Source organism: Physeter macrocephalus, chromosome 12 (assembly GCF_002837175.3).
Source record: "Physeter macrocephalus isolate SW-GA chromosome 12, ASM283717v5, whole genome shotgun sequence".
Taxonomy (NCBI): domain Eukaryota; kingdom Metazoa; phylum Chordata; class Mammalia; order Artiodactyla; family Physeteridae; genus Physeter; species Physeter macrocephalus.
Window position 1 is genome coordinate 10,754,393 of NC_041225.1, and position 13,726 is coordinate 10,768,118.

Genomic DNA, 13,726 nt, shown 5'->3' on the forward strand with positions numbered 1-13,726 from the left:
AAAAAAAAAAACCTTGGCATGTTCACAATCATGAGGTTTCCTTTGAACCCAAAAAACAAGTATCACTAATTTTCAACAGTCCCCTCCCTTAAACATTTCCGTAAATACAATAAAACACAATGTCAAGTAGAACAAATACTTTTTAAGTTCCAACGTGCTGAGCTCTGGATGTATATCTATTTGCCATAAAGCGGTGGGGGGGTCTACCGTGGATGCCATCCAGTCACCAAAGAACCAAAAGGAGCACCTAACGAATTTTCGCCTACAAATAAATAATGCTCCAAAGATATTACGGCAAAGCTCCAGTGTTTGTACCCCTTAAAAAAAAAAAGATTTTAAGCAGACGTTCTCATATCCAAAGAACGAACACACACACACGCCCCTCAGCATACAGTTAAAAGCCTATTTATTTACAGGGAGACATGCTACATACCGAGAACTGCCTGGAGTGGAGTATCTACGGCATGGTCGCAATGGACGGAGTACAAACTTCCCACAAAGACAACTCTAGAGAAGAAGGAGAAAACACCACAACCAATAGAGTTATAAGAATCTGGGAGGACTTTAGGGTTGGGAACGCAGTAGTAGTACTTTTATTACAAATACAAACGTCTTCATTAAACAAAAATTTATTTTACTTTCAGAAACCAACTTACCATGAAACATATTTACAAACCCCTAAAAACAGTGATGGTTCCTGTGCCCCAAGGCTCATATAAAATTACCTTTAAGATTTAAAAAAAAAGGGGGACTATGAGACCATGATCAATTAGCATTTTTTTAAACATTAATTTATTTATTTATTTATTTTTGCTGTGTTGGGTCTTCGTTTCTGTGCGAGGGCTTTCTCTAGTTGCGGCGAGCGGGGGCCACTCTTCATCACGGTGCGCAAGCCTCTCACTATCGCGGCCTCTCTTGTTGCGGAGCACAGGCTCCAGACGCGCAGGCACAGTAGTTGTGGCTCACAGGCCCAGTTGCTCCGCGGCATGTGGGATCCCCCCAGACCAGGGCTCGAACCCGTGTCCCCCGCATTAGCAGGCAGACTCTCAACCACTGTGCCACCAGGGAAGCCCAATTAGCATTTTTTTAAATTGAGGTATAGTTGATGTACGGTATAAGTTTCAGATGTATAACATAGTGATTCACAATTTTTAAAGGTTATATTCTATTTATAGTTATTATAAAATACTGGCTATACTTCCTGTGTTGTACAATATATCCTTGTAGCTTATTTATTTTACAAATGGCAGTTTGGCTCTCTTAATCCCCTACCCTAGTCCTGCCTCTCCCCACTTCCCTCTCCCCACCGATAAGCAATGATTTGTTCTCTGTATCTGTGAGTCTGTTTCTGTTATATTCACTAGTTTGTTGTATTTTTTAGATTCCACGTATAAGTGATATCATACAGTACTTGTCTTTGTCTAATTTATTTCATTTAGCATAATGCCTTCCGAGTCCATCCATGTTGCTCAAATGGCAAACTTTCATTCTTGTTTATGGCTGAGTAGTATTCCATTTTACAAACACACACACACACACACACACACATATATCTTCTTCATCCGCTCATCTGTTGATGGACACTTAGGTTGCTTCCATCTCTTGGCTATTGTAAATACTGCTGCTATAACACTGGGGTGCCAATTAGCCCTTTTAATGTCATGTATGCTAATTATTTCTTAGACACAATTTGCCATGTTTTCTTTTTTATAAATTTATTTATTTATTTTTGGCCGCATTGGGTCTTCGTTGCTGCGCGTAGGCTTTCTCTAGCTGCGGCAAGCGGGGGCTACTCTTCATTGTGGTGGCTTCTCTTGTTGCGGAGCATGGGCTCTAGGCGCGCAGGCTTCAGTAGTTGTGGCGCGCAGGCTCAGTAGTTATGGTGCATGGGCTTAGTTGCTCTGCGGCATGTGGGATCTTCCCAGACCAGGGCTTGAACCCGTGTGCCCTGCGTTGGCAGGCGGGTTTTTAACCCCTGTGCCACCAGGGAAGCACCATGTTTTCTTAAGTGGCAAGAAAAAACAAAACAAAGTGTAAAATATCTATTTTAACTTTGTAAATGCAGACATCTGAAAAATCACCTACAGAGTCTAGCAAACGACACTGCACTATAAGATACATATGAATCCACTCAGGGCAGAGATGCAACCTTAGCTTAACCTACCCAGAAAACCAAGTTTCCCATCTCTACGATGATTATGTAGCTAGTCAATTCCAACAGGCATTCATCTAAATCTAAAAGTTCATTTTGGTTTCTCCTATGTATAATTAGACTAAAAGTCAAAAGTTTTAAGAAAGAAAACTAATTTTACTAATGTCATAAATGTTCATGTAAATACTTAACTCCATATAAGTTGTCTACCTTTACACAAAAGCAAATGATCAAGACAATGCTGTGTGATTTGTTTTAATCAAAGTAAAGCACATAACATCAAACGTTTCTTAACAAAATGTAGATCCCTTAAATAAAACAAATAAATGGGCATCTAAATACTATTTGGGGAGGGTTTTGATAAACTTAAGGCCATTCATAGCTATCAATTTGAAATTTCAAACTTATTGTATCCAGAAATAAAATCTTTATACCAAGTAGGAAATCAAACAGCAGAAAGGGAAAAAAAAGGCTTTCTCTAGGTTCCCTGATGAAACTGCATCTAAGGAATAACAGAAAAACACAAACTTCCTTTTAAAAGTATCTTAAATTTTAAGAAAATAGATCACATGATCAGAGAGCACATGAAATTACTCTAGAATTATAGTTGCATTTACATTCTGTTTGCCAAAGCTTAGAGGTAAACATCAAATTAACATATTAATACATTTGGGGGAGGAAAAACTGTGTTTTACAATGTGTAAAGCAGCTATAATTGGTATTTTAAAAGTATTTCAATTATTACCTTTAGTGTAGAATTCTCAACTGAAATTACAAGAAAAGGGTGTTTTCCTACTGTTCTATAAAGCAGGTAGCATGAAATTTCAAACAGAATTGCATCTACTTTCATATATCAACAACTCCATTTTGTTCACTTAGGGATGAAATATTAGGAAACCATTAAAGTTGTGTTTTGTTTAAGAAAACATTTTCTTACCTCAATGGGTATAAAAAGGTATTCGAGTCAAAAATTAAGGCACTATTAATGGTGGGTAATTAGCTAATTGGAATGTCAAGCAGCAAACATAATAATGGATACTTGATTCTGTGTAATACAGAGCCAAATTCAACACCAGAATTTGAGAACACCCTAATTCACAGCAATATATATTTTTTAACCTGTTCCTTTATCCATCTTCTACTTTTACCTTGCCCCTCTTCCCTCCCTTTGACAGATATATTTGATGTGATTGCAAATTTATAGTTCCTAGCATTAAGTAAATTTAAAATCTGAAATTCAAAATCAAAATTCAAAATGTTTAGTTACATACAGAGTGAAGTCTCCCTCATACTTCTGTCTTCCAGCCACTTAGCTTCCCTCTCCATAGGCAACCAATGCTTTCTGTTTCTTATATATTCAGATGTTTTGTGACGGAGAATTCCAGGCACGCCCCCTGTACACAAATACTATAACGTACACCCAGTCCTGTACTAAAGTTCACTCAACAATATACACTTGAGCTCATTCTATATCAGCACATGAAAATCTTCCTACTGGATTTGATTCAGTACTCCACTGTATGGTTGGTTGTACGGCTGTTAGCATAACTGATGCCATCTTAGGCCCATACAGTTCCTCCTGTCCTTCCACAGACCCTGCCCAGGATGGTACTGTGTGGTAAACCACTTCTCTGTCATCAAAGGCTTTGTAGTTAATAGATATTGTTTAATAATCATTAGGACCAGGGGGCCTCTATGCTCTGTTAGTCCCCAAACATTGAAGACCTTTGCTGACATATTCCCCTACCCATGAGACCAGTTACCCACTCAATCATCTTGACTTAGGAATGCACGTCCTGTTCACAAGCACGTACCCCTGTACTCTAGGTTAACTATAAAATCGTCCCAATAGCCCCTAAGACATGCGGAGTGCAGTTGTGAACGCTTCTGGATCACTGCCTGCCGGATCCCACCCTGTAAGTTACCCTATAATAAACTGATCTGTTGATTATGTGGAGCTGCCTGCCTTGTGTTTTGGTCTCAAGATGCTCTCAGTTTGGTGGGAACATTTCATTCTCTCTGGCCTCCAACAGTTGTCACTTAATATATTTAACCAGCCTCTTTTTGATGGTGACTGAGGTTTTGTTTAAATTTTTAATATAATAAACAATGAGAAACATACATCATTTGGGGTCAATTCCTAAAAGTATTGCTAAAAGTAAATCTGAAATGTTGGTAAATATTGCTGTATTAGGGGCGTCCCTAGTGGCGCAGCGGTTAAGGGTACACCTGCCAGTGCAGGGGATGGGGGTTCCCACAGCCTCTCCAACAGCCCTGCAGTGCAGTTTTAATCACAGTTTCCTTTGTTATGACTGTGCATCTTTTAATACGTTTATTATCTATTTTACTTCCTGTTCTATGAACTATCAGAGTGTATCCTTTGACCACTTTTAAATAAGATTGATCATCTTCATGTTCTAAGTGTTCTTTACATATGAAAAAAAATTAGCCATATCCCTGCTACTTGCAAATGGTTTTAACCAGTTTGTGATACTTTTATAGCCAAAAGTGTCCATCTTTTATGATTTCCGGGTTTTCTCCTATTCTTAGAAAGCCACCCTCCGATGATAAAATAAGTCTTCCATGGTTTTACTCTCATGGTTTCATCTTTTTTATATTTAAATCTTTGAATCCAGTGTAAAGTATACAGCATGGATTCAACTTTACTTTTTCCTAAATGTCTATTCAGTTGTCCCTAAATCGTAGACTGAATAATCCATTTTTTTCCCCAACAATTTGAAATGCCACCTTAAAATATACTCAATTCCTTGATGCATTTAGATTTCCTAATTTGTTCCACTGTTCCACCCATTCACACACTTCTATTCATAGACTAATACCATAATGTTTCAACTACTGCATCTTAGAATTAGGTTTTAACCTGGTAGAGCTAGTCCTCTCTTCTAGTACTATTCTTTTTCAGAATTTTTCTGGATATTCTTGCTTTTGTTTTTGTTTTTGAAAGCTGAGCTTTCAATTAAACAATTGTAAAATGCACCAACTGTAATATGCACCCTGATTTAAGAAGGGATAAAACGTGAAAAAATTTATCTTTTATGACCAAAAAATAGTAGCAATAAAAGGTTTCACACTTGGGACTTCCCTGGTGGCGCAGGGGTTAAGAATCCGTCTGCCAATGCAGGGGACATGGGTTTGATCCCTAGTCCAGAAAGATCCCACATGCCGTGGAGCAACTAAGCCCATGTGCCACAACTACTGAGCCTGTGCTCTAGAGCCCGCGAGCCACAACTACTGAGCCCACGCGCTGCAACTACTGAAGCCCGCACACCTAGAGCCCACGCTCCGCAACGAGAAGGCACCGCAATGAGACGCCTGCGCACCACAACAAAGAGTAGCCTCCACTCGCCGCAACTAGAGAAAGCCCACGCACAGCAATGAAGACCCAATGCAACAGAAAAATTAATTTTAAAAAAGTTTCATACTTCTGTACAAAAAAAAGAAAATTGGGGCTTCCCTGGTGGCGCAGTGGTTGAGAGTCCGCCTGCCGATGCAGGGAACGCGGGTTTGTGCCCCGGTCCGGGAGGATCCCACATGCCGCGGAGCGGCTGGGCCCGTGAGCCATGGCCGCTGAGCCTGCGTGTCCGGAGCCTGTGCTCCGCAACGGGAGAGGCCACAACAGTGAGAGGCCCGCGTACCGCAAAAAAAGGAAAAAAAAAAAGAAAAAAAAGAAAATTGATTGTATCCTGACGCAAATAAACAGGTTTTTATCTGAAATAGTGGCTCCTGGTTTAAAAAATTTAAGTATCCTATTCATTAGGCTACCATCATCGTCTATGTTGCATTTCATATTCCAAACAGAGCTTTAAGAGTCAAAAAATTTAAGTTTTTTATGGTTTTACCACCCAAGTATGAATCCCTAGATACAAAGTTTAGTCCTGCCTATTAAAAAAATATGGATATCTTCTAAGTCTATTAATCCATAGGTCTTTTACTCTAAAGGTGTTCCCTCCAGTAATTATTCTGTTGAAGAAATCTGCTTGTTCAACCCGCAGAATTTTCCAGAGACTGGATTTTGTTCAAGTTGCAATTTAACACATTCCTGTCCTCTGTACTTCCTGCAAGCTAGAGCTGGAACCAGACACATGATCAGACTCAGGTTTACTTTCTTTGGCAAGACTTTAGGGGGTGGTGTTTTCTTTCACTGGGAGGTACACAACGTCTGCTTGCCTCTCTTTTTGTGCTGTTATCAATTGTGCTTATGTACAATGTCTAGATCCATTAATTTATTGGAAGTTGCAAAAAGTGGTCTCTAATTCTATTTTTCATTTATAATTTGACGTATTTTATGAAGAGACGCTTCCCCTCATCTACAATTTGATTACTCAATAGTACAGTTCACAGAGGAAAGGAGGATAAATGGTTGATTCTTTTTATCCTTTTATCCAGTTATCCTCTGATGATGAACAACTGTGCAGTTTTCTGGTTTTCATTTATTAATTGTGACAGATTGTATTTTCCAAAAACTGCCATATTTCACATCTCACATGCTTTTCTAGAACCGTGCCACTTCCCCAGAACCTTGCAAGCTCATGAGACCCCAAAAACCTCCTAATGGAACTTCCTTAGAAATGAAAGATATTTACTTATGTTATTTCCTTATACGTATATACAATATAATTTTTATCTGTATAATAATAAATATTATTTACTGTAAAAGAATAAATAGGGGCTTCCCTGGTGGCGCAGTGGTTGCGCGTCCGCCTGCCGATGCAGGGGAGCCGGGTTCGCGCCCCGGTCTGGGAGGGTCCCGCATGCTGCAGAGCGGCTGGGCCCGTGAGCCATGGCCGCTGGGCCTGCGCGTCCGGAGCCCGTGCTCCGCGACGGGAGAGGCCACGGCAGGGGGAGGCCCGCATACCACAAAAAAAAAAAAAAAAAAAAAAAAAAAAAAAGAATAAATAAAGAATAGGTTTGGGGTGATCTGTTTTACAGCTATAACCAAACAGATGCTTGTACCTGGAAATAGGGTGCTACTATAAAACATAAAGCACGTGTTAATGACTTTGGGACTGGGGGGTGGGGAGTGAAAGTTGGAAGGGCCTTGAGGAGACTGTTAGCAGAAGCCTAATGGCCTTCACAGAAGCTGTTTCGGTGAGGGCTTAAGAAAAGTGAGAAAAATATTTTTGGAACCTGGAGGAAAAAGGAATCTTTGTATGTAGTGGCAGAAGTTTATCAAAATTGTCACCTGTGGTAAGACATGGAAAATAGAAAAGTAGGTATAGCTATACCTAATGAACTGATGGATTTAGCTAAAGACAGTACTAAGCAGAACATTCACAAGTGCCAACTGCTTCCTTTTAGCAGAGTATGATAAGGATAGAGCCGAGCTTCTGAAACACAAACAGACCAAAAAAACCTGTTTAGCTTTCAAGCAAAATTTGAAGGAAATATAAAGGAGCCAGTGCTTGGTGGGTTAAAAAATAAGACTGTTTCTCATTCTCAGCCTCTCCAGTTAGCAACGATCCTTTAAGACCTCAGAAAGATCTCAGGAGGTGCTCCTCACAGAACTTTTTATACTGAGAAAAGGCCCACTAAGGATCTTAAGAGTATGCATCCCATATTCTTTTTATTAAACAACAGGGCAACTGAGAATCTTAGGGGTTTGAGACCACAGCAGCCTCACAGGGAGCCCAAAATTGGAGAAGAGCTTATTCTGATCAGATTTGTGGGTGTGGCTCTTGTCTAATGGAGAACACCCCAGTAAGACCCACAAGAAACCCACAAAGTCATTAAGATGAAAAACAGGCCATTCTGGATTTAAAGGTGAAGAGTATAAAACAAATAGAGGTTTTGGGCCTCTAGAACTTCTACAGACAGAAAGCAGTCTGAGAAAATGATTCAGCTGCCAACAGGCGACATATCTGGAAAAGGAAGGATGGGGCTTCCCTGGTAGCACAGTGGTTAAGAATCCACCTGCCAATGCAGGAGACATGGGCTCGAGCCCTGGTCCGGGAAGATCCCACATGCCGCGGAGCAACTAAGCCCGTGCGCCACAACTACTGAGCCTGCGCTCTAGAGCCCGCGAGCCACAACTACTGAGCCCGCGCGCCTAGGGCCCGTGCTCTGCAACAAGAGAAGCCGCCGCAATTGAGAAGCCCACACACCACAGTGAAGAGTAGCCCCCACTAACAGCAACTAGAGAAAGTCCGCGCGCAGCAACCAAGACCCAGCGTAGCCAAAAATAAATAAATAAATTAATTAATTAATTAAAAAGAAAAGGAAGGATGATTCAAAGGGTGAAACCTGAAGCCCAGAGGGTAGAACCAAGAGCTGCGGACAGAGACTTCCCTGGCGGTCCAGTGGTTAACACTAAGCGCTTCCACGGCAGGGGGCTCGGGTTTGGGGAACTAAGATCCCGCATGCCACGCAGTGCAGCCAAATAAAAAGAGCTATGGAGAAACATTCCCAAGCAAGAGGACTAAGTCCTAATTAAGCAAGCAGCAACATGTGCAAGTTGGATTTGACATTTGTTATCAACAGTGACTGCTGTGTGCCTCTTTGGATGGGAGTCTCACACTATATTGTGTGTAGGGTATATGGGGAACAGATAACTTGTCTCTTTAGTTCACAGGTCTTTAGACTGAAAGGAAAAGCACTTAAGGAACTGTACCCAACAGACCACACTCAAGATGTCTTACCTGCAAAGGGATCTGATTTGATGGCAAGATCCTGGTCCGTTAGTCCAAGCCTGATGCTGTGATGGGATGAGGTTTTGGAGGGTTATGAGGAAGGCTGTGAATGTATTTACATGTGGGAGGAATGCAAGTTGTTGTGGCTACAAGGCAGACTGTATTGTCCAAAACTGACTACAACAATATTTCCTGTAACACATGCTCTTCCAGAAACTTGCTACTCCTCCAGCAAACTGAGCCCTTCCGTGGAACAAGGGCACACCTTAGTTACTAATTTATTAATAGAGGGCAGTGAAAGTGAGGCTCTGTGACTTCTGAGACCAAGACTTAAAGGGAATACAGCTTCTGCCTGGCTCTGCCTCTCATCACACTTGCTCTTGGAACACAGTCACCAAACTGGGAGGAAACCCAGACACACATGTAGGTGTTCCAGCCAACAGTCCCAGCTGAGGTCTCAGCTGCAGCCAGTATCAACTGTCAGAGACGGGAGTGAGGAAGCCTTTGAGATGACTCTAGCCCCAGCCACGGCCTGACTACAACCTCACGAGGGACACAAAATGCCCAGCTGAGGCCAGGAAACCCCCAGATCTGAGGGAGGCAGTAAATAAATCTTTTACCCCAAGCTCAAGGTGCCTTAGCAAACCAAAACAGGATCTTTATCAACTCATGGATTTAAACACTTTTGATGAACTTAAACCAGTTGCAATTATTATCCTTTGAAAACTCAAATTGTCCCATTTTTGGCTAATGGATGCTACTTCAAGTTTATTATATATTATTTTATATTACTTTAATTTTATATATATATTTAAGTCTAGCTCTGTATATATCAGCGCATCTGCAACTGCCTGGTGTTAAGTGTTTTGTTTTGTTTTTTTCAGTGTGGTAAAATTCGCTTATAAAATTCACCATTTTAAAATGTACATTCAGTGGCATCTAGTACATCCACAATGCTGTACAACCATCACCACTATCTAGTTCCAGAACAGTTTCATCACTCCAAAAGTAAATTCCTGTACCAACTAAGCAGTCTCCCCATTTCCCCTTCTCCCCAGCTCCTGTCAGCCACTATCTACTTTCTGGCTCTACACTGGCAGGTGGATTCTTAACCACTGCACCACCAGGGAAGCCCCAAAACATTTTTTAATTTTGTGAAATCCAATTTATCTTGAGTCTTTTGGTGTCACGTGTAAGAAACCACTGCCAAATCCAAGCTCTACCTTCAGAACTCTCTTTCTTAAGCACCAAACTAAACTCTCTCTTTATTTATATAAACTAAACGTCCTAACTTTAACACACAAAATACTGGACACTTCTTAAGTTCTGGAATACCTTTTTATTAATAATAACCAACAATGCAGAAAAGACAATACTGTTTCAAAACAATTTGCCTTGACATATAGCCTTGTAATAAATGTTATAAGGTTAGCATTGCTGCTTCCAACCTATAGAAACATGATTTTAACAAACAAAACCCAAAAAAGCGAGTTAAAACACACAATTCCCATGTAATGTTCTTGCAAAGACCACTTATTCCTTAGCTCTTCCAAATTAAAGTAAACATATAAAAAGAAACCACAATCCTGCAAACAGAGACTATAATACAAGTCCCCTCATATGAACCCTATCTGGAGGTTGCAGGTTTCCCTTCTAGATGTGGCTGTTTGCTGTAACTGACATTTCGGTTTTGAGATTTGTCATAAGGATTCCTCCCACACAAACAAACAAAAGGTATCCAGAAGTTAATGGCAAGTTCTACATGTGAATTACAGATTAATATCCAACAACTCTTTCTATAGTTGACTAAAAATATTTTATAGGAATCATGCATTAAGGTTAAAAATATATCACATACACAAATCCAATTAAGTTTGGCATGAAAGCTGCATTATTTCCCAGTAAAAACATATTCTATAGGAGAAAAAGTGCTCTTCAGTTATGACAAGGAAATAGCAGATATTCATCAGTATGGCAAAAACAGGAAGGTGATATTTCTCTAGTTTTCTGTGCATATATGTGTGAAAATGTATATTACCTATATACTCTCAATCTTCTGTTCTAAGTTATGATGGAAAATGTATTTCAAAATGGTCTGGGGCTTCCCTGATGGCGCAGTGGTTGGGAGTCCGCCTGCCGATGCTGGGGACACGGGTTCGTGCCCCGGTCCGGGAGGATCCCACATGCCGCGGAGCGGCTGGGCCCGTGAGCCGTGGCCGCTGAGCCTGCGCGTCCGGAGCCCGTGCTCTGAAGCGGGAGGGGCCACAGCAGTGAGAGGCCCGCGTACCGCAAAAAAAAAAAAAAAAAAAAAGATTTGAAAGCAATTGGTCCAGAGAAATGAAAATGAAGAATAATAAAAAAGGATTCTGGACTTCCCTGGTGGCGCAGTGGTTAAGAATCTACCTGCCAATGCAGGAGATATGGGTTCGAGCCCTGGCCGGGAAGATCCCACATGCCGCGGAGTAATTAAGCCCCTGAGCTACAACTACTGAGCCCGCGTGCCACAAATACTGAAGCCCAAGCACCTAGACCCTGTGCTCCGTAACAAGAGAAGCCACTGAAATGACAAGCCCACGCCCCGCAACTAAGAGTAGCTCCCGCTTGCCGCAACTAGAGAAAAGCCTGTGCGCAGCAATGAAGACCCAACACAGCCAAAAATTAAAACAATAAATTTATTTTTTTAAAAAAGGATTCTAATATGCATAGAAGCAAACAGGCTGCATCATATACTAAACTACTTTCTACCACGTGTGCCTCACTACTTACATCTATTATTGAGTAACAGTGTTTTATAACCCTAATGAAAAGAAAGAATTCCAGAAGATGATAGCTAAAAACGTCCATACACAAGTTCAGTCCTACACTAGCCCTGCTATCAAACTTGGTCTTAGTTAAATACGCTAACTTAGTCAACCCTCAAAAATAATGTTTCTTTACCTTTTTCAAAATTATAAGCAGATAAGATCAATGCACATGCAGATGACCACTCCCAAATTTGTAGTCTGGGAGAGGGCCAGGCTAGGCTGAAAGCCCAGGTCCTCCAAACCCAATGCCCACCTCAAAAAAGGTTGGGCCTGGCCATGCAGTCCTGGGACTACAAGAAGACAGATGGTGTTAGGTCTGGGAAGTAAACTGAGGAAGAATCAAAGCTCTGAAGCTCATTTCTGGGAAAGAAAGAAAGAGCAATTCATTTCTGCTGAATACGCACATGTAAGGAATTTAAGGATGATTAAGTCCAGATATTGAGGATAAGCTAGATGCCAGCCATGATGGTAAATTATATGTCAACTTGGAGGGTGTTTTTGGATGAAATTAACATTTGAATCAATGAACTATGAATAAAGCAGGTTGCCTTTCATAATGTGGGTGGGCCTCAGCCAGTCAATGGAAGACCTGAATAGAACAAAAAGACCAGTCTCCACAAGCCAAGAGGGAATTCTCCGGCAGACTGCCTTCAGACTGGAACTGCACCATCGGCTCTCCTGGGTCTCCAGTTTGCCAGCCTTCAGACTGAAAATGCACCACAAGCTCCTCTGGGTCTGTGCATATCAAGCCTGCCAGCCTCCACAACTGCATGCGCCAACTCCTTATAGTAAATCTTTCTATCTACATGCACATCCTATCGGTTCTGTTTCTCTGGAGAGGTTCTAAAACCTATGGAGGTTTAAGTTTAAGAGAGCTCACATCCACTTACAGAAATTAAGAAAAATTCACAGAACACATTTATTCTTTCATTCAAACATGTCATGCTTTCATTCAAACATGTCACAAATGAGACATCTTTATTTACTGAGCATCTATTAGGAGCTAGGGACTATTGTGAGTACTGATATGGATACAGTCCCTTTGAGGAGCTTCCATTTTAATGTGGAAAATACACAATAAATACACAGTATGTCAGGCGGTGGTAGGAGCTACAAAGTAAAACCAAGTAGGGTAAGGGTAAGTTCAGAGTGATGCAAAGGAGAGAGTGGTCAGAGGTCTGTTTTAGATAGGGAAGGCCTCTCCGAAGGGAAGGTGATGGCTGAGAAAATATCTGAAGGGAGTCAGAGCTAAGCAAAGATGTGTGGGAGAACTTCAGGGTAAATAGCAAATGAAAAGGCAGTGAGAAGAAGAGAATGAGGCCGAGTAGAAAAATAAGATATGCAAAGAGCCAGATCATGAAGGGCCCAGTGAGCACGGTAAAGAGTTTAGATTTTACTCTGAAGAGGCGGGATGTCACAGGAGGACATGACATGGTCTGTATGCTTTTTTAAAGGCCTTTGTTAACAACTAGGTGAAGAACTGACTCTAGGAGGGCAACAGTAAAAGCCAGAAGACATTTAAGAAGATGGTGTGATGGAGTGGAAAGGATTTTGACAAAATCAAACAAGAATTTAGAAATTTGAGTACAAAGTTCAAAAGCAGAGGCTAGACAATCATCGGCTTAGGGATTAAAATTCTGAGAATTGATGTAATCCCAGTAAGAGAGCATATAAAGAGATGGGACAGTATCACTACATGCCTCTTAGAATGGCCAAAATCCCCAACACTGACCACAACCATGCTGGTGAGGACGTGGAGCAACAAGAACTCTCATTCACTGCTGTTGGGAATGCAAAACAGTACAGCCATTTTGGAAGACAGACTGTCAGTTTCTTACAAAACAAAACATATTCTCACCATATGATCCAGCATATGTGCTCCCTGGTATTTACACAAAGGAGCTGAAAATGTATGTCCACGTAAAAACCTGCACTGAAAAGTTTACTGCATCTTTATTCTTAACTGCCAAACCTTGGAGGCCACCAAGATGTCCTTCAGTAGGTGAACGGATAAACTGTGGTATAGCCAGACAATGGAACATTATTCAGCACTAAAAAGAAATGATCCAGGGGCTTCCCTGGTGGCGCAGTGGTTGAGAGTCCGCCTGCCGATGCAGGGGGCT

The 13,726-nt window shown here is 41.2% G+C and overlaps 1 protein-coding gene across 2 annotated transcripts in view; it reads right to left on the minus strand.

Moving 5' to 3' along the window:
• Positions 1–13,726, minus strand: part of IMMT (inner membrane mitochondrial protein) — a 56,087-nt gene that overhangs the window by 39,255 nt on the left and 3,106 nt on the right. For both annotated transcript variants that reach the window (XM_007104766.4, XM_055088865.1), the window contains exon 2: positions 434–507. In XM_007104766.4, the coding sequence (XP_007104828.2) occupies positions 434–507 (74 nt within the window). The remainder of the gene's footprint in view (positions 1–433; positions 508–13,726) is intronic.